The following is a 27,667-nucleotide window of genomic DNA, read 5'->3' on the forward strand; positions in this document are numbered from 1 at the left end:
GAAAAGGGAAAAACTGCAGGAGAGCTTCAAGAACCGCAAGACTTGGGTTTTTGCATCTTGTCAGAAAATCCACACTGTTAGTAAAAGCTGAGGGAAGGCATGGCACAAACCTGACTCAGCAGAGAAATGCCACCCACAGTCACCGACGCAGCTTCCGCAGTGGCTGAGCTGCCCTGTTTTCTCTGGAGGCTTCTCCAGCCTGGCCAATACATGAATCTCTTAGATGGGAAACTGAATTTTTTGAAAATTAAAATTAAACAAAGTTTTATAACATTTAAAAAAAGGTTACAATTTTGATACTTGGCTTTTTACATGGGTTTAAAGTCAATTTTCTGTTGAATAAATAATATTAACCACACATTAACCAACTAATAGTTTTAAAATGCCCCAAACTGCCATCACCATCATTCTGAATAGAATCCCACTTCTTTTTAAAGACCACGGTTAAAAGATGAGGGGAAACGGTACCATTAAAAGAGGAAGCAGACCATGGTTCAGAGTCTGTTTCCATGAGGTAATGCACACACACTACTGAGTAATGGCCAGAGGAATTCAATCTATACTGACATGAAGTACGAAGTTAAGGCAGGTGGCCGAGAGACATTAGAAGTCCTCCCCGCCCAACCTCCGCCTCCACTTTCTTGCATTTCTTTATTGCTGAAGCCAAAGGGACAGACGGAAATCAATGAGTTTGTTGATCTGACACAGGAACTTGTGCACAGTGAGATGGAAGTTATATATCTGAGTTCATCTGCTGGAAATTGCCAGTCTCACATTAACTACGTGAGTTATGTGTACATATCTGTGTGTATGTATGTGAGTGAGCAAGTGTGCATGTGTGTGTGCCCACACACAGCATGAAGCTAAGAATTTTGAAAGGATCTTCAGAATTATTTCTGGATAGATATATTTCTGCATAGCTATTTTTATCTTTTTTTCCTCCAGAAGGAAATAGTTCAATTTCGTAATTTAGACCCCAGAAAAGTTAGGTTGTTTTATTGTGGTATGTCTGCAAACTGAACGACGGCTTCTAATAGAAAACAAATTCCTTCCCCTAATCATAACAAATAATTTCTAATAATTTATTATATTTTTCTCTAGTAGAAGTAAAATCTCTCATATTTGTAGGAACTCAGTTGTGGAAAGCTCTAAGTTTCCCTTCTTCTAATGTTGAGCAGCAAGTACTTTGATCTCCGTAGCCAGACATCAGGTGCAGAGAGTTCAGTACTATAAATTTGCTGCACCTCCTATCAGTAAAAGTAGGGCTCTCATGGTCATCCCTCCTCAAACCACAGTTCATCTTTGCTAAATCTTCAGAGTGCAAAATAGGTGTGGGTCAGAACAGAGTCAAACAAACATCAGTGGTTCAGAAATGATATCCTTTCCCCAGTAGCAATATACATTGTGAGTATGTGACTGGAATATTTAAAACACCTGTTCACTTGGAACCAAGCCAAATGTATAATGCGTTAGCATGTGCTTGGCTCATTTCCAAGAGCATGTATCCTTACTGCCATCAAAATACTGAGGGAGCTAGGGCAAAGATACAAGTTAGAAGCAATGTAAGATAGATATATTTTATCATTAACAATATCATCACACTGACACTGTTGGCTGGCTAGTATTTTAATAAAAATCAATTATTTGTTTTTGTGTCAGAGAAGAAACTGGCAATGTAGGAACACTCCTGTCTTAGCTTTTCTAATTACTTTCATTGTCTTAAAATCTTAATCAACCTCCCCCTCCCTCCTTCCCTTCCTCTCTTTCCCTAACCCTCCCTTTCATTGTCTAACTGTGCTCTTCCCTGGATACACAGTAGTCCACAAAGGGAACACCAGGGAATAAATTATATCCTAACTATATATCAGAGTTCACCAACAGAACTTGGGCAAGCCTCTCTGACAAAGTTCTGCCAATTTTTTTTTAATCAATTCTGTTTTGACTTAATAGAATCCAAGTTTTTACTTTTCTCTACCTTTTCCTTAGTTCTAAAATCTGTATAGGGAATCTTATCTCTAAAGAATTTCATAACCTCATTATGCAAGAAATAGTTACACATATATGTAACAATTTCTAAAATGTGACATTTTGTTTTAACATAATCAGAAAATACTCTGAAGATTTCAATGTCCAAGGTGTGTGTGTGTGTGTGTGTGTGTGTGTGTGTGTGAAAGTAAAAAGTTAGAAATTTTGCCTAAATCTACACTTGCAGGAAGGAGAAGCAGGAAAGGAAAGAACATGTTTATGATCATCATGTTTTCAACATGTGGTAATGGATATATATGTACACGGTATAACTTGATTCATACAAAAAGACCAAAAGTGAGATTTACCATCACTATTTTACTGCTTAGAAAGCAGAGATTTGGTGAAGGTTTAGAAACTTGCCCCAAAGCATAGAATTTATGAATGTTGTAGAAACCAGGTTTGTTGGAGTCTAAACTTGTCTGTCCCTTTTCCTATACCACATTGTCTTCCAATGAAAAGGCTGGGCTTTTAGATTATAAACCTGAAAGTGTGAGGGTAGTTTTTACATTTGGAAGTACTGTATCCAGAATCCTGACCATTTACATGGTCACTGAAAATGCACATAACTCCTTAGGAACTTCTGAATTTATAGATTTTGATTTCTTCTTCAATGTAATCTAAAGAATATTATATAGTTTAAATATACCCCGAGTTCTCCATAATTTGCTCCTTTAACATACTGTATATGACAAATAGTCCTTAGCCAGAGAAATGCATGTGCATATTATCAGTGCACTGAAACTGTATGCATACTTCAAAAACAACTTGTTCTATATTATGATTATATAATATTATGATTATTATATAATCATATTATGATTATCATAGATGTCTATAGAATGATGTAAATAGTTTAAAATATATAAGTATAATGAAAGGCTTCAGGATTTTTAGCATGCACACATATACATGTTACTATAAAAATTAAAATAACTTGGCATTTCCACTTTTTACAACTAAATTGCTTCCCTCTAGAGATAGTTATATTTCCCAGAATTTTCCTCAAGCATTGATTGTCATTATGCTATTCTATGGCTTGAGGCCATCCAGTATCTTTCTCATACCTACTGTATTGCATCTAATTCCACACCAAACATTTAGAGCATTTGATTTGCCTGTCCCCCTCTTCTCCATTTACCTTGCCATCTTTCTTATAATTCCTACTGTATGTGAACATTCTCGTCATACCAAGCTACTTATTTTCATGCCCTTGGATCATTTCTTCTTGTGGATCTTTCATAATTGGTCTTTTTTTTTAAAGATTTTATTTATTATTTGAAAGAGAGTGAGAATGAGAGACATCACAGAGGCAGAGAGAGAAGCAGGCTCCCTGCTGAGCAGGGAGACCCATGCAGGCCTTGATCCCAGGACCCTGAGACGATAACCTGAGCTGAAGGCAAACGCTTAAAGGACTGAGCCACCCAGGCGCACCCATAATTGGTCTTTTGAAAGATTTGCCCACATCCTCTTTATCAATTTATATCCATATTTCTGATCTTCATTTGTTTGAGACTAAAAATGTCTACTCATCACTCACCTCTCCTGACTTTCTAAAAAGATTTTATTTATTTGAGAGAGAGAGAGAGAGAGAGAGAGCAGGGGAAGGAGCAGAGGGGGAGGGAATGAGAATCTAAAGCCGACTCTGGGCTCAGCACTGAGCCCAACGTGGGGCTCAATCCCACCACTGTGACATGATGACCTGAGCCGAAACCAAGAGTCGGACGCTCAACTGACTGAGCCACCCAGGCGCCCATCTCCTGACTTTTTAAATTCTTCTTCCTAGAGATTATTACTTGATTTCAAACATCGGGGCATCACTGTCATCATCACAGTCATCTCCAAGAACCTATGTGCCAGACCTCATTCCAAGCATTTTATAAATGTTCAATAATTTAATTCTCATAATAACTAGATACTAGGTGCTATTATTAACCCCATTTACAAACAATGTAAGAAACAGACAATCTAAGTAACTTGTCTGGGAAAATACAACCAGGCAGCAGGGGAGATAGGATAAAAACTTATGCAGTCTAGTTCCAGGCTGATGTTCTCACTGCTATTCTGCCTCCCCCGAAATATCTTACAGTCCCTCTTATGTTGTTTTGTCCAGTCGATTTGCATGTATATTTTTTATCTTAGCTAGACTGTTAAATTTTGTGATGTCATTGACTGTATCTTCCAAACTTCTATCTCTCCTAGCATCATTATGAAGTTCTCTATATCCTTGGAATCTAATGAATATTGCTAGAATAAAAATATCCACAGATAAAAGTGGAAGTAAATTTATAAAATATACACATGGGCAGGTTACTTTTAAATCTGAAGATAAAAATGGAATCAAACTCTTGCATGCTTTAATTAATAATTCACAAAATAAATTTAATGACAATTGCTATTGCTAATGAAATGGCCTTATTAATTTCTTTGTTACCATATTTAATAGTTTTTAGCTGTCCTTATAAACATTTGATGCATAAAATAAACAACCCTTCTCTTGTTTAAACCAATCTGCTGACATTATTTTGGCTTCTATTATAGATAAATAATACTGTAAACATTTCAAATCCCCAATGATTAGGAGGTAGTCAAATCAATATTGGCTACATAATACATAAAGGATGGATGCAAATTTTATACCAAAGAAATTAATTATTAATTTATATCTGTTTACTGTAACAAAAATTCATTGTCAGCTTTTTCTAAAGTTTAACGCTTGAGCCAAAATCAATAAATTATATATGAAAATATCACCATTTAACATTAAAATAAAGCTAAAACAATCATATTATTTAATGTTTATGAATGCTATACAATCTGTTATATGTAGTGATCCATGCACTATTCTCTGTACATGATAGTCTAGCATAATTATTACATTTCATATCACTATTATATCTAGCAATATTAAAATGATTTTTTTAGCAATTAAAAATAGCAAATATTTTCCATATTACAAAGGTTTTGCTGAGGAGTCAGAAATGAATATATCAGAGGTAATTATTTCCAAAACTGAATTTATCCTGCATAGCACAAATGACTCAACAATGAAAATTTTGTTTAAAAAGTGTGCAAATAAAAGGCTTTGTCCCTGGAATGTAGCTCTAAGTGGTTCACTATCTAGGTTGAAAATGTCTATGCAGGGTTGTATGTCCTATTTTTCCGTGCCTGCACTAAAGATACAATATGGGAATTCAGCCTGGTAATTACTAATACACCACACAGACACAATTACACCCTGTATGCTGCATGAAGGAATCACTTGTGGTCTGCATCTATTACAAAGAGCAGTAGGGGGCCACCATGCAAGACGACAAAATGCTTTACAAGATGGAAGGAGACCAGAAGAGTCGATGTACACAGATACAAGGACCTTGATTCTTCTAGCAATGATTTAAGGCTCTTTCCATCAATTATCGTCCTTTGTCTCAAGAGTCTTATCACTAGCATCATTACAGGAACTGAACATAACAATGCTTAGACCCCTATAACCCCATGAACTGTGCTGACATTTCCACACCCTGTTGCTATGTTTGACCTGATTATTCGGATTACTTAAGTAAAACAAAACAAAACAAAAAGTATTACCACTGCAAAACTGGCCTATGTATTTTTTTTTAATGACTTAGTCAAAATTCCATTTCTCTAAACTCCAGGCCATCCGACTCTTGAAATGTTATTTTTGAAGGTAGTTTCTACTCCAATTAAAAAATCAAAAGAGAAAATCTGCCTGGCTGAAAATTCTAATTGTAAGAAAGAGACTAAATATTGGTATTCCTTTGATATAAAGGAATATACACTTAAGAGAATTTCTGTATCTAAGGGAGTTAAACTAAGTCAGCTGTTCTCTTTAGCTACATGAGTCACAGGAATAACTTTCTGTGAAACTTTAAAGTTTTGAGTTTAATTGCAAGCAGTAAGCAGTTTTTATTGTAACAGTTTTCTCCTAAGTATTACATGATGTACATTATTTTACAATACTTTCATTTAAGATGCTTTTTTAAAATATATCTTACAATTATGAATTTTTAAGACCTTAGGAAAGTTAGTTATGGCAGTTTGTCAGGTTCTGTGAAACAAAGCCTTGTCTTTCAGAAAATGTTTACAACCTATGAGAAAAAAAAATGTATCCTGGGGCTAAAATGTTTATTGGCACCTAGAAGTCTGAAGAGAGAGTCAGGCCTGTGGTTTTTTGAGGGCACTTTATCATCGCCCGCATTCTCAAAGGTTTCTCTGAATGAATAGAACTGGATTACTCAGCCTTCTATTCCACGCCTATTCCTCTCCATTTTCCTTGGCACGACCGAGAGCCAGGCTATTTTTAGTTAGGCAGTTTTCTATTTTTAGACAACTACCAGTTAGAAGACATTTGTTAGGAAAAAATTTAAACACACACACACACACACACACACACACACACACACACACAAAGGGAGGAGGGAAAGAAGCTTCCCTTCACATATTGTAAAGCAGCCTTCAACCTGTAACTCCAGGCATTTCAGCTGCTTTCAATCTTGGAAAAATAAAGAAAAATTCAGAGTTCAGGGTTTTAAAAATAAACCTACCCTCTGGCAAACAGACCAAAATACAACAAGCTGTTACTATGTGAAACAGTGACTACAAAAACAAAGAACATTCTCCAATGATTAAACTGCGAGAAAAGTTGTAGAACGATTAGGTTATAAGAATGTTACACAGGCATGTAACAATTTTCCAGTCTCTCAGCCAGATGTATCATGTTTTAGAATTCATGGGGGGGGGGAACCTCATCTGTAAAGTTAAACCAAGGATGTGGGATGTAATCTTAAGGTTTCCATTCTTAGCACCAGAGAACCTTTTATCAAACCGAAAGGCAATCGTATTCACTGCATTTTCCTAACATTTGTATTCTACAGATTTTCTCTAAAAATTATAACCACATGTTTACAGAGAAACCATATATTAAAAAAATCCAGTGCCAACCAGAAACCAAAATAAAGCCTGCTACACAGTATACATATACACATAAATGTGTGTGTGTATATATATGTGTGTGTGTGTATGCATTTATAAGTCTATACACTATTACCTTTATTAGTTTCGCTTTTATTTTAATTGGGAATAAATGACTTGCAGATTGGTTTAGCCTATTAACTTATCTACTTATCTATAACCACTATGAGATGTTTTCAGGTGCTCACAGTTGCAATTACTTTCTTTTGCCTCAGATACCACACTGTACTCTATGTCTTTTGGTTCAGACTGCTGGGTAGGATTGTCACAGATACATTACCAATAAAATGTTTGGCACATGGTCTTCATGTTCATCAATATCTGCTGAATGAAAGAACAAATCCTGTGTATGTTTTGTCCACACTGGACTATTGGCCCTTGAGAGTGCTGGACACATCATCATCATTGTTATATTTCCCACTCACCTTGCACATAGAGAATATTTTACAAATGCTTGGGGAAAAGAAAATTCACTGGCCTTTGTGCTATAAATTTATATAAAATACCATTATTTATATAAGAATGGTATACTTATATACTTATTAATATAAAATGTGATAGATTTATTCCCAAATTAAGAATTTGCTTCTTCTCTCTCCTTTGGTTAAACAAATTTTATTACCTAAACTTTTCCCTTGATGTTGAAAATAAAACACCTTATATAACTTAACAGTTTACAATGGATTCTGACATCTTTTATAGCCTCTAATCATCACAACAGCCTGTGAGGAAGTCTGGGTCAGGGTTGACAATACTGACTCAGAGCAGGAACCTGAAGTCACGATGGCTAAATAACTTGCCCCAGGTTAGAGAACTAGTGTGTGATGTTGCTGTAACTAGAACTTAATTTCTCTCCAAATCTGTGGGGCTTTTGAAGTTTTATTTCCTAAATGTAAAATCTAAAAGGTGAACTCTCACGATAATGCTTCAACAACATTCTTCAGGAAAATCACTCTGCAGCTTTCTTCCCCTCCACCCCATCGTGTTCATTCAGAACCACCACACTTTAAGGAGAGCCCGGTCATCAAGCCTGGATGAAGATAAAATTCTCACATTTCCAATGAGGAAACATCAGAAGAAACCGTGTGCATATGTGCTCTTTCCTTCCTCGTGGGAAAGTCCAGAATTGATCTAGCTCGTTTCTCTTTCCCTACGAGTCTTCTTTCCCACCCCTTCCTCCATTTTCTCTTATTCCTTAGGGCAATCCCAGCCTTGGTGTTCCCACTCACCTCACTCCACAAAACCACATTTACCTTAACAAATGTTCTACTGCTGGGAATAAACACTGACTGAGTGGCTCAGCTTTCCTGTTTGGGTTTCTGTGCCCTGACCCAGACCCTGATATTCAATGGGCATGGAGTAAACGTCTGCTCAAGAACAGAAGATGAAATGGCTGCATGCATCCTCTCTGGTTGACAGGCCCTTTATCAGGTGTATCCATCAACCATCATGCAATCACTTCGTGAACAAGAGCACTGGATTCGCCAGTTTCATCCCTTACAGCAGTGCTGCCCAGGGGAAGGTTTCTAGGGTGATGAATATTTCTATACCTGTCCTGACCGATATGGGATCCACCCATCATATGTGGCAATCAAGTACTTGAAATGTGGCTAGTGAGACTAGGAGCTGAACTTTTATTTATTTTTTAAAGATTTAACTAACTAATTTATTTTAGAGAGTGAGAGAGAGAGAGAGTGCTAACACTAGTTGGGGGAGCAACATAAGGGGAGGGAGACGGAGGGGGGAAAGAATCTTGAGCAGACTCCTCACTGAGCTTGAATCCCAACACAGGGCTTGATCTCACCACCCTGAGATCATGACCTGAGTGGAAACCACGAGTCAGACACTCAACTGACTGAACCACCCAGGGGCACCTAGGAGCTGAACTTTTAAATTTTATTTCATTTCAATTAACTAAAATTAAAAAGCTACATGTCGTTAGTGGCTACCTTACTGATTAATGCAGATTTATACCATTTCATTCTGAAATCTGGTTATATTATCCAAAGAGAATTCACATGACAGAAATGATTGGGTTTGTGATTGTCAGGCCATAGGTACTAAATATATCACTTATTTACATGTGTGTATAGTAACTCTGAAAGGAGTCTGGTTTCTGGAACCACAGAGAGTTTTTTACTAGTAAGTAGCTCATTCTCAGGGTAACTCTGACCTTACTTTTTCCTCTCTGAAATGGTTTTCTTGAGGTTACACTAATGGCATTTGTTTATGACTAAGGAGTCATTTGCATGCAATTTTGAAAAATAAATTATCTAATTCAGAAATTCTAGAACAAAAGATACTATCACCAATTCACATATATCAGTTTATTTTGTAATCATGCTTTCTCAGATGTGAGAAAAAACCCCAAATACCCATTGTATAGTTTACTGTTTACAGTGTTTCTTATCCTAAAACAGTAGCTCTAAATAGTTACTGAGTTTATTTACTAAAACATAAAGATAAGAGATTTAATTGATATGAAGAGGCTTTCAGAATCTAATTAACCTCCCAGCTAGTCATTAACTCTATGACCTTTAGAAATAATTGACAGGAAATTTTTTTCCCTTATAAAGAGACTTCCATCGGGTGGCTAAATTTCAGGGTAACAGAGACTACAGTAAATGCCACTGAGACATGACTGGATAATACGCAAAAGAGCTATTAGTAAAATGAGATATATTTCCAATAACAATCTATCCACCCAATCTGTTGTACACATTTGCAGCACTTGCCTAATTAGAGTCCTTTCAGTGATCAAGTCTGAAGTCTTTTCCCACAATGTTCTATGAATTATTTGCCTGTGAGGATAAGGAGGAAAGCAGGGCCGCCACTATTCTCTGCACCCAAAGCACACACACAAACCAATCACATCCCATGTGCCCACCCGCCACCTGCTTTCAGACTCAGAATCTTCCTCAACACGTGTTCCAGCCACTACCAACTGACAGGCACTCACAAGGGCAGGGACCAGGCCAGGAGATGCAGTGCTCATGACACGCAGCGTCACTCAACCAATGACAGGCCTTTTACATCATACTTCCGAAAACCTAAAACACACTTATTTTCAAGAATTCGTTTTTCGTTTCACCAAATATCACTTAAAAAAAAATCTACTTTATGGTATGATTTTAGACCTCAGTAAAACTACAAAGAAGAAATGTTTAAAAATGTACTTTCAAACTCCATGCTGTAGAAAACAGATGTTTGGAAAGGGAAGTCTAGATCTTTGTCGCTCAAAGTTTAGTCCACCAATTAGCAGCATCAGCATCACCAGAAACACAGACCTTTGGCCCTGCCCCATACCAGTGAGTCCAAATCAGCCTTGAAGCAAATGATTCAGACTGGACTAGAGGCAGGCATTTCATCTGAGACCCACTGATCCCTCTTGTCAGATCCTGGCTAAAGTACCAACAGGTCGCTTCTCTCTTTCGCCGGAATCAACGTATGTTGGTCTTTTACTTTTCACCATTACTATAGGTAGTATTTCTATGTGGTCTGCTGTGCCTATTTTTTTTCTTACACAGCAACAACTTTATTCATATCAGGTTCACTTGAAAGATTCTCACCTTTTTTATTATTAGAACATATCTGCCTTCAACAACGAAAACTTGGTAAAGTTTAATTTTATTTATGCTATAATGTGCATCAGTAAGTTCTTTTTATATATACATATGTATATAAACACACATATATATACACATATATATGTGTGTGCATGTGTGTGTATATATACATATATAAAATATTTGTTGAATGTCTACAATGTGCCATTCATTGAGATGGCTGTTAGAGTTAACAGAGATACACAAAGCATCATTATGTCTTTCAGGGAAGGGAAACAGACTTACAATAATAACTTCTTAAAAATTCAGTGAGGTAACTGAAATAATAAATATCATTTGATTAAAAGACTTATCATCTTTTATTCCGACTCTAGGCAGGACTCTGGAGTTGTTTCTAAAACTTCATTTTTGGATATTCCATGGTGATATATTCAGTAACGAATCCTGAGGAAGTAAGGATGTTCTATTCGTTGATATCTGATTTGATACTTATAAAGCCAAACAATGCTACACTTACTGAGGTGCTATCAATCACTAGAATGATTTAAATATGTTGTCCCACACCAAATTCCATATGCCAAGAAATCTGTAAATATCACTAAAAAGTGACTATTATGATCCAGGCTAAATATTTTTCCCCTTTCACTTTCAGATACCGGGGAGAAAAAAAAAACCCAAACATGAGAACTTTGGTTTGTTCCAGTTCAAGAATGATCATGTAAAATAATGATGATAAAGTGGTGGTGATTAATAATGACAAAGAGATTACATTAGTGAGAAAAAGGCTGTATTTTGAAACCTATTGTCTTTTCTACTATTAAATAATTTTCTGCCGACTCTGTGTGAGTACTAATGCCTATATGCTATTAGAGCTGTGCAGTAACAGATGAGAGGAAATTCCGTTTTATTGCCTTGTGCATATAACTTAAGTAACTAACATGCACTTTATTTGTTCAACAATGATGTTCTTAATGAGATGTGAAGCAGCTTTTCATGTTTACAAAGTGCATGTAAATTAAGCAAAAAATCTTATTTTTATAAAGAAATGAATCTTCAAATTTGATATATAAAAATCCACTTGGTAGTTATGACAAATATGAATACATTTTTAGGCCCATTTCTTCTCTTAGACTTTGGGGAATAAATATAAATATAAATGTGATTTATAGGAACTATAAAGTTATATAAACAAAAATGAACATTACAATTTAGTAGAAATTTGCAAAACCTTGTTTTTACAAAATCATTTTTTCTCCCTTTTCCTTGGAAGCCTCAACACCGAAGGTTTAAATCCTTTATGGGATATACTAATCCTTTCTTCATTCTTCACTACTATCTACTGAAAAGCAATTATATACTTGGTTTAACAGAGGACAGGAGAGAGCTACTGAGCTACTTGCAGTAAGAACTATTTTAATTATATTTTACAGTAACCTAAGAAGAATTTTTAATGTACTTCAAGAATATTATTTCTCTAAGTTCCTTTATAAAGAAAAAACCTGCTTTTCTGAAGAAATGTAATTACTAACTATAAAGTTAAATACCGGTTCATGTTGCCTCAAGTAAATTTAAAATAGTAACAAGAAAGGTCTACCCCCTTTCCGTTCACAAGCTTCACATTTAAAAAGCAGCACACATTGCCTTGCTCCCTGTCAGTCTGGACAATTTGCAAGTGCTTTCTGACCAGGTAGTAAGTTTACCAATTGACTCTGTGGTTATTGGTTTAGGGGTAAAATATGTTTTTAGTTTTACACTGAGTGTTTAGCTACAAACTGGTGTCTCTCATAGTGAACATTTATGCTCTGGACTCTAAAACCTCATGGTTACACGGTTCACTTCTGAAATGCACTCCTCAAATTTTATATTGAAGAACTAATCTTGGTGTTCATTTGAGAACACAATTAGCTTAAATGCCTTTCTTTTCACTTTTTAATCTAGACCAGCGCGGCTGCATGGAACTTTCTGTGATGATCAACACATTTTACATCTTCCCTGTCCCATTTGGCAGTCACTAGTTGCATGTGGCTACTGAGCTCTTGAAACGTGGCTAGTGCAAATGGGGAACTGAACTGGACATCTTACCTAATTTTATTTTATTTTTTATTTTTTTAAAGATTTTATTTATTTATTTGACAGAGAGAGAGATAGCGAGAGCAGGAACACAAGCAGGGGGAGTGGGAGAGGGAGAAGCAGGCTTCCCAGAGAGAAGAGAGCCCAATGTGGGGCTCAATCCCAGGACCCTGGGATCATGACCTGAGCCGAAGGCAGATGCTTAATGACTGAGCCACCCAGGTGCCCCCATCTTATCTAATTTTAATTCATTTAAATGCAATGGTCATATATTAGCTAGTGGTTACTGTATTAGCATAGATCTGGATTTAGTTTCTTGATTATGCTTTGATAAAAGTTGCCAAATTTTTTTTAAATTTTTTTATTGTTATGTTAATCACCATATATTACATCATTAGTTTTTGGTGCAGTGTTCCATGATTCATTGTTTGTTCATAACACCCAGTGCTCCATGCAGAACGTGCCCTCCTCAATACCCATCACCAGGATAACCCATCCCCCTCCCCCCCTCCCCTCTAGAACCCTCAGTTTGTTTTTCAGAGTCCATCATCTCTCATGGTTCGTCTCCCCCTCTGACATACTCCCCTTTTCTTCCTCTCCTGTTAGTTGCCAAATTTTAATGAAGTTTCATTGGAGCTATAAAAGCATTTTTCATACTTTAAGTTTGTAACATCATGCTATATGATAGTTACTCGGACATAACCTGTTATATCTGCTCCTGTTTATTTATTCTACAAATATATTCTGAGGGCCTAATATTCTCTAGGCCTCACATGAAGTTCTGGAGATATAGTGGTAAACAAAATGTGCATAGTCCCTTCCCTCCAGGAGGTTAAAATCTACTGTGGAACAGGCAACTGGGTAACATGGTGCTTTGATGAAGAAAATACAGTTCTAACTCTAATATAGAAAAAAAACACTACCATGAGGTAAACAGGACAGTTCAAGGATGGCTTTCCAAAAGTATAAATTGGGATCTGCCTTGAATAAAGGATAAATAAAAGCCAAGCAAAGGCCTAGTAAGGAGTGTTAAAGACAAAACAAATCAGGTTTGGAGAAGCTGAGGAAAACAAATATGTTTTGGTGGCTTAAATATAGGATGGCAGTGGTGGGGGGAGGGAAATAGCAAAGGGGGAGGCTGGAGAGTAAGATAAAAACAGGGGCCAGATCATGCATGGCCTTGTGAACAATCTTAAGGAGCAAGAGTCCTTGAGGGCCTTGTTTATGTTTGTATCTCTAGGCATTCCAAGGCACATACAACATGGTAGGAATTCAACCAATCTTTGTTCAGTGAATGCATAAAGAAATAAAAATACAACAAATAACCAAACAGGTAAGTGAAAGTGCTTTTAGTCTTAAGTACCCATGATGGGTATTAAGAAGGGCACCTATTATGATGAGCACCAGATGTTATATGTAAGTGATGAATCACTAAATTCTACTCTTGAAACTAAAATTATACTATATGTTAACAAACTGGAATTTAAATAAAAACTTGAAATGAAAAAAAAGAAGCCCATGGAAAGAGCCACATGCTACCTCATTGCAAAAAAAAAGTACCCATATGCAATATATATCTATAAAGCATGCATAAAAATAATGTTCTCTCTCTCTCTCTCTCTATATATATATATATATATATATATATATATATATATTTTTTTTTTTTTTAGTAGGCTTCATGCCCAGCATGGAGCTCAATGCGAGGCCCCAACTCACAACCCCAAGATCAAGACCTGAGCTGAGACCAAGAGTCAGATGCTCAACTGACTGAGCCATTCAGGTGCCCCTTATATATCTATATTTTGTAAGTATAAAATTGGAACCTACTTAATTAGTTTAGATAAAATGAAAGCTCAAGTAAAATAAACATATTTTCATATTTTACATCTATTCCCAAATTTTATAATACAGGGTTTGTAAAAAAGTCCATTTCCACTATTTGCTGCATTTGGTTTTCAACAAAAATTACATTCCTCAATTTTCACCAAACTATGCAAAAGTAGTTAGCTTACTGATAACCTCCAGGAGCATTTGGAAACAAAATTTATAAGCTATTTCAACGTCTTTCCAGTTCTAATTCAGGCCTTAATTATTACTGTGCAAGGAAACATTTTGGTGGAACAACTGTTCTTAGAATTCTTTAAATCCAAACAATATTCAGATGACAGAAAATAAAATTTCATGTAAATACCATCTTTCTCTCCCTCTCTCTCACAGACAGACACACACACACACACACACTTCTTGCCCATTTGTGCATCTTAAAAAAAAGTAATCCTTCACTGAGACAATTGATATTCAAAGATTTCTTCTGCAGGAGTTATGTCCATCTTTTTAATTTCCTAGGGAGTAGCAGTGGGCCCTGTGTTCTATTCCCTTCCATGCTTAGTCACTTGACTACTGGTCCAGACTGGATAAGCAGCTCAACAGAATCACTGAATCATTGAGGGGTGACAGCTTCCCTCCCGGCCAGGTGCTCAGCGACACTCTTATATAGGCTTTGTGGTTAGAAAACATGTGTTGGATATAGAGGTAACCTGTCTGGGACTTCTGTCACTCCAAGGCCCCCTGCAATGATCTGGTGATCAATGACCTGTTTGAATGACTTTTGTTCAGTTGTTTAGCTTATATCTTCCTTTCAGTAGCTTGTATAACATTAATGAGGTTATTGCTCCTTTACCCTCCAACTGTTCCCAAGCTGATTTTCATATATGTTCTACGTCCTTAACAAGAATGCCTGTCTTTTGCTGTTTCAGAATCCCTTGTATACAGTGCTGACTGTAAGCTGACACTTGCAAAGTCACTGTTAAGAGAAGGATGGCCTGTAAGCATGCCCTGTGAGCCTTGCATTCTTCAGGTCATCTTGAAGTGCTCAACACTACATCTTCTTCCAGGAATAGAGCCCAACATCAACTGTGAGGGTAGGAAGGCAGAAAGGAACCAGGACTGGAGCTAAGACCAGCTGGAGGAGATGAAGGGGACAGTTCTCTTAATATCATCAGGATCCCTACTGAATTTCAACAGCTTCATAAGCCAGCATTTTGAGTAAATATCCAGTATACTTGTCACATAGTTAAATAAAACAGACTTTCTTCAAAGGAAGCGCTTTTAATACAGTAACTGTTTTTGTTTTTTTAAAGCAATGGATTAAAAATTTAACACATTTACTAAATCTGGCATATTTATATATTGTATCTAAACAGATATTCAAGCTGCATTATAATATAATAATAAAAAAACCTATCTCAGTCTGTCTATTAAGTCTTTGTCTTTGTGCCATTGTAACAGTAGTGCTAATTATCAAGCAAAGACATGATAATTACGCAGAGCTTTTTTGCTAAAAGAAGGAATCTTTTTCAACACCCACGTGCTGCACAATTTCCTATGACCCCATAACACTACTCTGGTATGGCCCAGAAATTTGTATTTTGGTCTAAATGCTGGGAATCATATTATTTCTCTCTCTGTGCCAACCTTTTTTTCTTGTGAGTAAACTGTTTTTGGAGGGTTAAGGGAGAGAGGTAATGGTCCAAATGGGAAATATAAAACTAATGACCCTTCATGAAACATATTATGCTCCTCATTAAACTTAGTTAAATGTATTCCATTAAATTAAAATAAATAGGATTTAAAATTTTACCCAGGAGTAGTAAACTACCTTAACTCTCAATTTTGTGTTAGATTCATTCTAAGGATGGATTCCTCAAATCCCTGATGTATCCCAGGTTCTTAACCTCCAACACAATTTATGTCTTTTTTTTTTTTAGAGGAGGGGAGGGGCGGTGGGAGAGGGAGAGAGAGAATCAAGCAGGCTTCATGCCTGGCACAGAGCCTGATGCAGGGCTCGATCTTAAAATCCTGAAAACATGACCTGAGATTAGATCAAGAGTCTGATGCTTAACTGACTGAGTCACCCAGGCACCCCCAATATAATTTATGTCTCAGTGCTGCAGAGGTTTTCAAAATTAGCATATGCAAGAATTACTTGAGAAACTTGTTACAAATGCAGTTTTCCATCCAGATTCCCTCTTCTCCACCAAGTATTTCAAGCATAGTGATTTCAATGAGCTGCACTTTGAAAAATACTCTATGTGGGGGTGATAAATTTATTAAGCTTAGGGATCCCGCTTTACTTCCTCCCCATTTATCTGTTATTACTAAAGTGGAAAAGCCAAATAGGTGAAGAATGTGTGATTCAGGTAGTTGAGCAGGACCGACTTAGAACATTTTCATCCAAAGAATCAAGCCATCCCTAGGTTTGGTCTAGGAGCCCCAGACTGTCTGTTTGAGAGGTTCAGAGCTTTCATTTACTGATATCAAATGCAAGACAATGGAGCTGCTGCTTTACTCTCTTTTAAAAGTATTGCTTTTTAAAGAATTGTGTTGCAAAGGACTTTCAAATCCAATGCCTTCATTTTTAAGATGAGGACGCTTCAGCCCAGAGAAGTAGCTAACTTGTAACATAGTAAGAATGTGCAAGACAAGGTTTCAAATGCAAGCCCTCTGACTTGCAACCCAGTGCTCTTCTCATGGCCTTTAAAGAAGTCTGGCTCAGATATCCATCTGTCCAAGAATATGAAAGTCTTGAGAATGTGAAGTTCTCAGTCACCTTTAAATCACACAGTATATTCCTGACTAAAGCTCTCAGAAAATGAATTTTCTAGATTTTTAAGCTCCTTTAAGAAAGCAAATTTTAAAAGTCAACACATTTTTCAACTACTTTGCTATGGTTCTACAGCATTTCACATCATGTTAAGGACTGGAGCAGTTTAGGTCTAATGACAAATTCCAACTCAGCTCTGTGTTACCCTGAAATGTTTGTTGTAATGGTTTTGGTAATGAGATGGAGTCTTGAGTTCAGAGTTGTTTTGCATTTGAGACTTAGGTTAAATGTGTGTGAGGGCACATGCACACAAACTCACACACAAACACACACACAAAAGCACCTATGAGATTTGACAACAACTAGTTCTGTTCATATTCGTGTTTGTTTATGTATTTTCACAGTTATATGTATACATGGATAAAATATCATCTGAAATACATAGTAGGTTAAGTTTTATAAATGACCTTAAATTTCAAAATCAAGGTACACAATTAAAATCATGCCAATAAAAAACTAAAGTGATGTTCAGTAATACAGATCTGCAAGTATTTTAAATATATACCACATTAAGTTTACTTATTCACTTTTGTTTTCTGAAATTAGTTGGTTGGCCCTGTTAGGCAAAAAAAACCCCCGATCAGCTCAATACTTTTATTATTTTATTTTATTTATTTATTAAGTAGGCTCCATACTCAGCATGGAGCACAACATGGGGCTTGAGCTCAACGATCCTGAGATCAAGACCTGAACTGAGATCAAGAGTCGAATGCTTAACCGACTGAGCCACCTAGGTACCCCAGCTCAATACTTTAAAAAAAACTTCCAAATAAAGGCAAAGAGATGAGATTCAGTTTTAGGCAATTATAACAGGTAAAAAGAAGATGAAAGTCAGAGGTTGATTAATTTGGTAAGGATTAGTGCTAGATTTTTTCATAATATGTAACAGTCTAAGGTAATGTCAAGAATAACCTGTACTCTGGCAAACTGACTCTGAATACATAGTTTTGAAACATTTATTAATTTTCTCTTAATTCTGGGAAAGCAATCATAATCATAATCTAGGTAACCATGAGGAGCTAGACAGGTGAGGGAAATAGATAGGAATAGTCCTCATTGCACGTCTTTTTTAGTTTAGTATTCACTATTTATGAAGGGTACTATAAGGCAATAACATTTAAATAGGATACGTGCAGGAAGTGTTTAAAACTGTATGGCAATGCTACTTATGGTAATGAATCAAAAACATTTTTGAGTTTTAATGTGATGCTTATTTATTTCTGGCACAATAAAATGTTTTAAATCTAACTTTGATAAAACACCAAGCTAACATTTAGAAATTCATTTTCATCAGATTTCAGATTCCATGTATATTAACAATGCTACACTAAACAATATAATTGGGGGAAAAACATTTCTAGCAGAGTAATTGTCTTTTACCCTTTCAGTAAGAATGCATTAGGAAGAATGAATTAGAAAGAGACAAAGTGAAAAACCGAAGGATAAGGCTGGGGTGAGTTCATTTTTAAATATTTTTTTTTTCTTTGACAATGCTGCGACACTAGTCTATACCTAAGAGAAATCATCAAAAGTAAGTAAAGCTCTGTGTTGGCCACAGTTCCCAAGTCTCGTTCCTGATACAGCCGCGGGCAATGATGACTCATGGAGGATGAGGTCAATACGTTGACACTGGTTCCTGATTTCTAGCAAGGACCAGATATACGTTGTCCCTATTACCATATCGCTCTGACTCGCTTTTTGCGGGAATAGAAAGGGTGGAGTAATGTTGGGGTGATAAACCAGGGGGGCATCTGTGGGGATAGGAACACCTTAGGAAAAGGAAGTGGTGTGTGTGTGTGTGTGTGTGTGTGTGTGTGTGTGTGTGTGTGTGTGTGTGTGTGTAAGGGGGGGGTCCAACCACCACGCTGCTCTGCCGGTTGGGGTTCGCCAACCACGCATGCGCTCTCACCTCCACGATGTCTGAGTTTGTCCGGCTCTCGTGCGGCTCATTGTACTCCGTGTACTTGAGCAGCACCTTGTCCATGTCGGTGCTCGCATACTGGAACAGCTTGTTGGTGCTGTTGAAGATGATCAGCGCGATCTCACAGTCACAGAGCACGCTCAGCTCGTATGCTTTCTTCATCAACCCAAATTTCCTCTTTGTAAATGTCACCTGGGGAAAAAAAAAAGGCAGGTTTTTTTTTTTTAAAGGAAAAGAAAACAATTTTTTTTTTTTTAAACAGTACTACTTTTCCTTTGTGAAACAAAGTGTGTCATTGTCAGAGCCCTTGGGCACTAACACATTTGAAAAGAAAGCAAATAAATCTAAAACTAATTTCTGCTTAGAATTTGAAAAGTGTGATTTCTAGCTTGTTGCTGAATGTGAAACTGTAAATGCCAGATTTAATGTAGGGTATTTTAATGAAGGTGTTTTTTGGAGCAATTTAAGATTCGAGAAAATGAATTTCAGCATGGTTAACATCTTTTCCAATTATAAGTTTGGAGCTCATTTTTTGACCACGTGAAGACTGGACACGACATTATGAACATAGCATTTTAGATGTGTGTTCAGAAATTGTGTGTGTGTTCAAGTTTAAAAAAATGTTTAGTTTAACTGAAAACACTCGAAGGGATAAAACTGTGCTTTCAGACAGTGCTGTATTACGTTTTCTAGAAATACAGCATGACGTTCGGAAGTAGTTTAGGCATAATACCGTTAGGGTTCTGTTTTCAATCTTTTGTGTATCTTTCTTCCTCTCGCAGGCCAGAAACTGTGTGGTTATCTTTGCCTTTTTTTCTTTTAATCTAATCTATTACCAAGTCTCATAATTCCTTCCCTCGAAATGCTTCTCAGCTTCACACTTTCTTGTCTATTTCCCAGGCGGCTCTATCGTTCCCACCCTTATCAGTCTCCTGTCCTAGATGATCTCCCTGTCTGAAATCATTCCCTTCTCAATTCATCCCCAGCCTTCCAAAACTCACTCTTCACACTGCCTTTCTCCTGATGAGCCGTCTACAACAGCTCTGACTTTGAATACTTCCTACCTGGCAATGGAATGCAAATAAATTTGCAATTGCAAATAAAAATTTCACTATTCCCATTTTCATTCCTCTCTTGATTACACTCTAGTCTGTCCACCAAAAAACATGGATATTGTTAACTGTAAGCCTTTATATGGCCCAGCATTTCTCAGCAGGTGTTCCGTGGAATATCATTTCTATAAAATACTCTTTAGTACAAAAATTTCAATGGCCCAATACATTTGGGAAATGAGGCATGTTGATATATTAAAGGCGGGAAAATCTTTTAAATTTTGTTTAACCTCCACCCAAACCTATTGCTGACAAAATGTTTGTTTCTAAATTTATTTATTTAGAGGAGCATTTACTATCATTTTTCAAAGCTAGGTTTTTTGAGGCATATACTCTGGGAAATGCTAACTTAATTTAGCTGATTTTTAAAGGGACAACTTAAATTTTTTTCTCACCTTCAAATCTAACTCATCTTGTAGAGGCCAGGCCAGTTTTATTTAATACCTAGTTGTGTGTAATTCCCAAATCTAGATTCCCACTCCTCATCTTTTTTTTTGTCTCCGGACGCCCAAAGTGTGTCCACCAGTCCTATGTCTATCTGAACATCCTAGGAGTCTCTTAAATCTCCACAGCTTAAACTCATTATTTTCATCCTTCAATCTGCTCCCCCTCCTGGCTTGGCCATCTCACAATAAATTCAGTCACCCAAACTAGAGACCTCAGAGTGAACTTTGAATCCTACCCCATCCCACACACCTAAATAAATGTGTTGACAGGAACTGTGGGTGAGCAGACAGAAAACCTGACCTCCTGGTCTCCTCAATCCTCCACACTTTGTTAATACTAACTGTTTTACCTATTACCCTTTATTTTTCCTTAATAGCACTTATCACATTTCATAATTTGTATATTTTGGTGTGTGATCATTTGTTTAATGTCCGTCTCTTCCTCTACCGTGCATGTTCCACAGGGCCATATGCCATTTTTATTTTGCTTACTGTTGTAGGCCCGGTGCTTGGAATAGCAGACACATATGGACACAAGGTAAAGATCTGGAGTATAAAAATGAAATAGGGAAAACTATTATGTGAAGTTTTTAGAAATATCAAATTGATGTATGTTATTTAAACATGTGATAGCTTTTCCCATGAAATTTTTTTTATCAACTCATGAGTAGAATTTTAAAAAGATAAATCTGTACTTAATGATTATATTATTTTATCACATCTGCATTAAAGGCAGAATGATAGAAAGGGAAGAACACAGGGCCTGGATTAAGAGGACCCCAGATTTGAATGCTGAACCTGCTATGTGTTAATCATGAGAAATTCACTTAACTTCTTTGTGTTGGATTTTTCTGAGTTTGATTTTTCATCTATAAAATAGAATGCTTACTCTTTTTTTTTTTTTAAGATTTTATTTATTTGACAGAGAGACACAGCGAGAGAGGGTACACGAGCAGGGGAAGGGGGAGAGGGAGAAGCAGGCTTGCCACTGAGCAGGGAGCCCGAAGCGGGGCTCGGTCCCAGGACCCTGCGATCATGACCTGAGCTGAGGGCAGATGCTTAACGACTGAGGCACCCAGGCACCCTGAGAGAATGCCTACTCTTAGGCTTGCTGTGAGGACTGCACAAAATAAACAAATGTACAATATTAAGCATAGTGCTTAACACTGAAGCTCAATAAATCTAGTACCCATCCCTCACTTGGTTGATGTACAGAAAAATGACTTACAAAATATGTCTATGTTGGTGGCTTTGAAGAGTCTACTACTGATTAAGGCTATTTGAGGATCTCATTATTCCTAATACAAAGATAAAGCTGATGGGGTGCCTGGGTGGCTCAGATGGTTAAGCGTCTGCCTTTGGCTCAGGTCATGATCCCGGGGTCCTGGGATCGAGCCCCGCATCGGGCTCCCTGCTCCGCAGGAAGCCTGCTTCTCCCTCTCCCACTCCCCCTGCTTGTGCTCTCTCCCTGGCTGTCTCTCTCTCTGTCAAATAAATAAAAATCTTAAAAAAAAAGATAAAGCTGAAATATGGAATTGCCTCTGATCATTTTTTGGAAAATATGGTATTTATCATATCACATCAGCTAGTCAGTATCTACTCAGATACATTATTTACATTTCAATTTGGGACAATCTTTCTTTGTAATAATTGCCAACACCTCACTTTTTGTTTTACAATTATTGTGTTTCTAAATTGCTTCTAATAAAATATAACTAGTGTTTTATTTTCATATCTGACTGTCACACTGTTTTAGAAACTTTTTTATTCTAATTCATTCAGATGAGTTATGACTGGTATTAATAATGAGTTAAATAGACTATCTCTTTGGAATGGATAAAGAATCATAATAATTACATAGATTTATATAAAATGTCTTTTAATATTTATTTTAGATGCAATTTAGTTACCCAGATGTACTTGCACATGGGTATTTTATTTAGTGAAACAGTGTAAGAGTTGGTTCAATACAGAAGGCACTGGCCCAAAATACTTTCATATATCTAAAACCACTTTTAATCAGACTTTCATAACCACAAACTGTAGGTGGAATGTCTCAATACAGTATGGTTTCTGTTGTACTCAACCTCAGAATTTAGCACGTTACAACATTCACCATCAAAGTACATTTCAGCACAGAAATATCATTAAAGCTATTTGTGTTTACTTTTAGGTACTCCTCAACTTTTGTGTAACCAAATAGGCTTCTGGATAATGCATACTTATTTAATAATACCTGTCAAAAAAGTCAGCGCATATAGCTTCTTTTCATTAAAACTGCAAACTGAATTGGTGCTGACTCTATTAAAGCATTTAAGAAAATATCTTCAAACTCTACTCTTAATTGCTCTAAATTTAATTCTGTATTATGTTCATATTCTTCATAGCATACTCAAAATGTATTTTATAATGCTTTTTCTCTCATTGTGCATAGTTAGATAAAACTGTTTTTGAGCATTAAGCTTTCTAAAGAGATCTGGGATATTACTCTTCGTTTAAAATATGCCACTCAATGACAAAGATTGCAGTTCAGAGCTTTTATACTTAAATATAATAATGTATTGTAACGATTACATTTTTCATAACTTGACAATAATTTGTAATGGGGACAAGTCCATTTCTATTTCAATAACATATTTTTAACCTTAGGTGAGATAGAAAACTGTTTTTATAGTAGTTAGGCAAAGAGATGCTCTTTTACACTGCTTCTATCAATCAAGGTGCACTGACAAGAGAATAAAGCCAGTATTGTTTAGCGGACACTGTAACTCGACATTTAGTTTTCAGAATTAAAGAGACTTAATATGTAATATATGCATGGAAAGCAAAATTACTCTGTAAACACTGACCATTTTATTTTTCCCTTTACTTCTTGAAACACCCCAAATATAATGATGATGTTGCAGTAAGAGGTTTTGGTATTGAGTTTTATAGTAACTTCAAGTTTTAAATCCTAGCATGAGGGCAGGCATCACAAGTCTTATATTTACAATTACTTTAGAACTTACTAGGTATGACTCAGGAATTGAAATTGGAATTTGAAATTGAGAAAAGGCACATTCATTAAATACAGCTCCATACAACTCGGTTATAAAGAAATTGGTACATCTGCTCACAGAAACAAAAATAATTCAAGCAATTTTTATTGAGCATTTTCTATATGCCAAATGCTAAGCAATATTTATTGACCATTCTCCATGTCAGACATTTGTGCTAGGTGCTGGGCCTTTTATTGCATATATATATATATATCTCCCTTGTTCATGTCTCTTCCTCATGGCTGGAGAAAAAATATTTAATTCATTAAGGCTTAAAAGCAATTTTCTTTATTTGAAGCAAAGTGCTTTAGTTAGTTAATAGCATTATGTTTTCAGTCATGTGTAGTGACCTGAAATTGTATTTTTACCTAGAGTTAGAGGTGAATTCAGTTTTTGTTTTCTGACCAATCTTTTCTCAAGACTAAACAAGAAAAATAACAGTAGATGTCAACCCAATCAAGATGAATATGAAATGAAACCTACTATATTGGTTACTTCTTATCTTGTACTCAGTGAAAGCTAATTGTGGTATTATGCCCCTCCCCCTTGCTGGCAGGCTCCCAATCAAGCTGCAAGGCTTAAATTAGTTTAAATGCCAATTTCTTCTACCAAGCTTTCATTGTTACATTCAGATAAAATTCATTCCTCCCTCATTGTCGTCCTTTAAAACTTTTTACAAACCTTTACTGTGAGACTTATTCTAATATTATAGAGTTGGTTGTTTATGAGTCTGCCCCTCCTATCGGCTTTCAAGTTCACCAAAGACTCCACCTGTGGCTTCATCCAGACTGACCAGTGGACACTCAATGAACATTTGCTGAACCAGTGAATTATGGAATGGAAATAGTCTATTTTAAAGTCTGAATGTTTGGTTTGTGGCCAAATTTGATGAAAAAGATGAGGTTCTAAAAAATGGTGGCATGAATTCAAAGACTTTCTCCTTTTTTTGTAGAAATAAGATAATCTTGGTTTTATAGCTTTGGAGCTAAGATAACTTTTGTAAAGCTTAAGCTCATTCAGATTTTTAAACAATTATTTCAGTAGGATCTGCCGTAAGGGTTTTGTTTTTTGTTTGCTTACTTTTAAATTAGCCATTTCAAGGTTTGAATACTTAAGGCTTTAGATGGAGAAACCAGTTTTCAATTTTGTTGACTTTTTATAAAGCTTGAGTTATGTGGGATTTCAATAAAAATTTGCTACCAAGAAAAAAAATAGTCAGAACAAGTATATTGATTGAATAGATGTTTAAATAAAATTTTTAAAATTTTCAAGTAAAATTTTAAGTAATTTCAAAAAAAAATAGTCTTTATGTCTCAATATAATTTTCTACTAAAAGTACTTTTTTTTACTTGACTTTTTGATAATTTAATTCCTCAAAAATAAGAGATTTTGGATATATGTATTTGTTTTACTAAAAAGTTTACATGTTGAGGAGACTGGCTGGCTCAGTCATTAAGCATCTGCCTTCAGCTCCGGTCATGATCCCAGGGTCCTGGGATGGAGTCCCATATCGGGCTCCCAGCTCAGCAGGGAGCCTGCTTCTCCCTCTCCCACGCCCCCTGCTTGTGTTTCCTCTCTCGCCGTGTCTCTCTCTGTCAAATAAATAAATAAAATCTTTAAAAACAATTTAAAAAAATAAAAAGTTTACATGTTAGTGACAGGGATCTTGAGAGAAAGTAATTATACCATTTTGGACTCTGTAATAGAGAAGCTAGAGAATGTCTGGAGAGAAATACATTATGTATGTATGTTTTAGATTTCAAGAAAAAGACATTTCAAAAAGTTCAGAGAAAAGTGGTCTTTATTCCTTGCCTAGATGACTCATCATGAAGGATGATAAAGTGTGAAGGTAAAAATTTAATTTTATAGTCAGAAGATACAGAGATAAAGGGGCAGGATCTAAGAGTTCAAAATGACTACATTCTTTGAGCTAGAATTTCTTGAACCTTCCAGTTCAGATTTTCAAAGAACATGTATTTGGCAAAGTATTTGATAAAGTCCTCATCTCAATATTATAGAATTGAGACTGGCTAGTAGTAATTTAGATGATTTAAATATGAATTGATCGATCAGTGTTAAGTTTAAGGGAAAGTCTCTAGTAAAGGGCCACAGAGTTCAGTAACTTTTCTGTCTCAGACATTTCTATCATTGGCTTAGATGAAGATGCTTATCAGACCTGTGTATTAACATAAAACTGGTAGAGTTTCTATCCATAACTCCTGCTACAGACTAGAAAGCTGGTCACGAATAACATGAAACAGGTAATTTTAAAGTCTTTGTTCATATTTTAAAAATACAATTCTATAAGCTCAGGTTGGAGGAAAATTAATGTAGTGGCTGATTTGTTATAGTGTTCCATAGTAGGAATTAATAATTCTAATGATCTTTTGTCAGTACTAATTAATCTTAGGCACAGTATTCAGTTCTCAGGATTGCATTTTAAGATGACACTGACAAAATCAAGAGTGTCTATTGGATGGCAAACAGGTTGATGTAGGATCTAAGAACATTTTGCTTTAGAAATCACTGAAGGAATCTAGAATGTTTAATCCAGAGAAATATAGTTAAAAGTGATATGCTGAACACTTTCCAAGATCTGAAGACTTGTGGCCATGTGAAGAGGCAAATGAGTTATTCTGTTTTCTTCTACAGATTAGAACTAGAAAGTATTGCTGAAAATCTTTTATTTTTTTAAGTGATTTATTTATTTGAGAGAGAGAGAAAAAGCGTGCAGGCAAACATATGTGTGTAGGGGGTTGCAGAGGGAGAGAATCTTTGCAGCAGATTCCTGGCTGAGCACGCAGCCTGCCGCAGGGGGCTGGATCCCACAACCCAGTAGCTGAAACCAAGAACCAGACGCTCAACCAGCTGAGCCACCCAGGTGCCCCTGCTGAAAATCTTTTAAAGAGGCTGAAAATTGGGGAAAATCTAGTGAGGAGAACTGCCAAAGAGTCTAGTCTCATTAAGTAGAAAGCAGTTCATTCCTGAACATGTTCAAGTAGAGCTGCTTATTGAGGAAGGTGTAGGTGTTCCTGAATTAAACAGGAAGCTGGACTAGAGTAAGCTTTAAAATATTTATTTCAGATTTTAGGTGTTCAGAATCTATGCCTAGGTAGCACAGACTTCTAGGTCAAGGGGAAGATCTGAGTGAATAGTAATATGGTTCAAAACAAGAATCTATTTTTGCAATTTCATTCTATAGAATGCCTTAAGTTTTGGGTACTCAGTCTCATAAATATAGTATCATAATCACCTCTAGTTTCCATATTCCAAGAAATAAAACAGGGTCACTTACTTTTTGTAGTGATGAGCTAGATGAGATACAAAGACTGTAAAGAATTTGAGTTACAATATTAAATTTTGGACAGTGCTGAAAATGCACAGAAAAATAACTGTAGAGGTTGATAAAATAGAAAATTCATCTTTTTAAAATATTTTTAAAGAAGCAGTGTGGTATAGAAACAAAAACATGGGAATTGAAAATCAAGTCTGAGGTCTGCCACTTATGAGCTGTGTGCTCTTGAGTAAACTGTTTAACTTATCTGAACCCTGGTTTTCTCCCCTATAAAATGAAGGTTATACAAAGCATCTTACAGAGTCCTGAGAGTTAACCTAGGGCCATAATAAAAGTGTAAGTGACTTGTTGACTGTGAAACACTAACCAAGGCAGGTAGTATTTTTCCTCTGATGCATTGGGCTCAGTTATTTCTTGTTACATACTGTAAAGGATTGCTATCCTAGAACCTGACAACTTGTGTTACCATTATTACGTCTATACTAGAGTTTCTCTCTCAGCTAGACCTTGAACTTTCCTTGACAGCCTAGAACATC

General features: G+C 36.2%; 1 protein-coding gene across 16 annotated transcripts in view; it reads right to left on the bottom strand.

Annotated features, from left to right (window-relative positions):
• MEF2C (myocyte enhancer factor 2C) overlaps positions 1 to 27,667 on the bottom strand; it is a 150,775-nt gene that overhangs the window by 57,387 nt on the left and 65,721 nt on the right. For all 16 annotated transcript variants that reach the window (XM_073887866.1, XM_073887879.1, XM_073887893.1 and 13 more), the window contains one exon: positions 19,229 to 19,432. In XM_073887866.1, coding sequence (XP_073743967.1) covers positions 19,229 to 19,432 — 204 coding nt within the window. The remainder of the gene's footprint in view (positions 1 to 19,228; positions 19,433 to 27,667) is intronic.

The sequence above is a fragment of the Callorhinus ursinus genome, unplaced genomic scaffold (genome assembly GCF_003265705.2).
Source record: "Callorhinus ursinus isolate GAN/ISIS: 27379988/994484 unplaced genomic scaffold, GSC_fseal_2.0 scaffold3, whole genome shotgun sequence".
Lineage (NCBI taxonomy): Eukaryota > Metazoa > Chordata > Mammalia > Carnivora > Otariidae > Callorhinus > Callorhinus ursinus.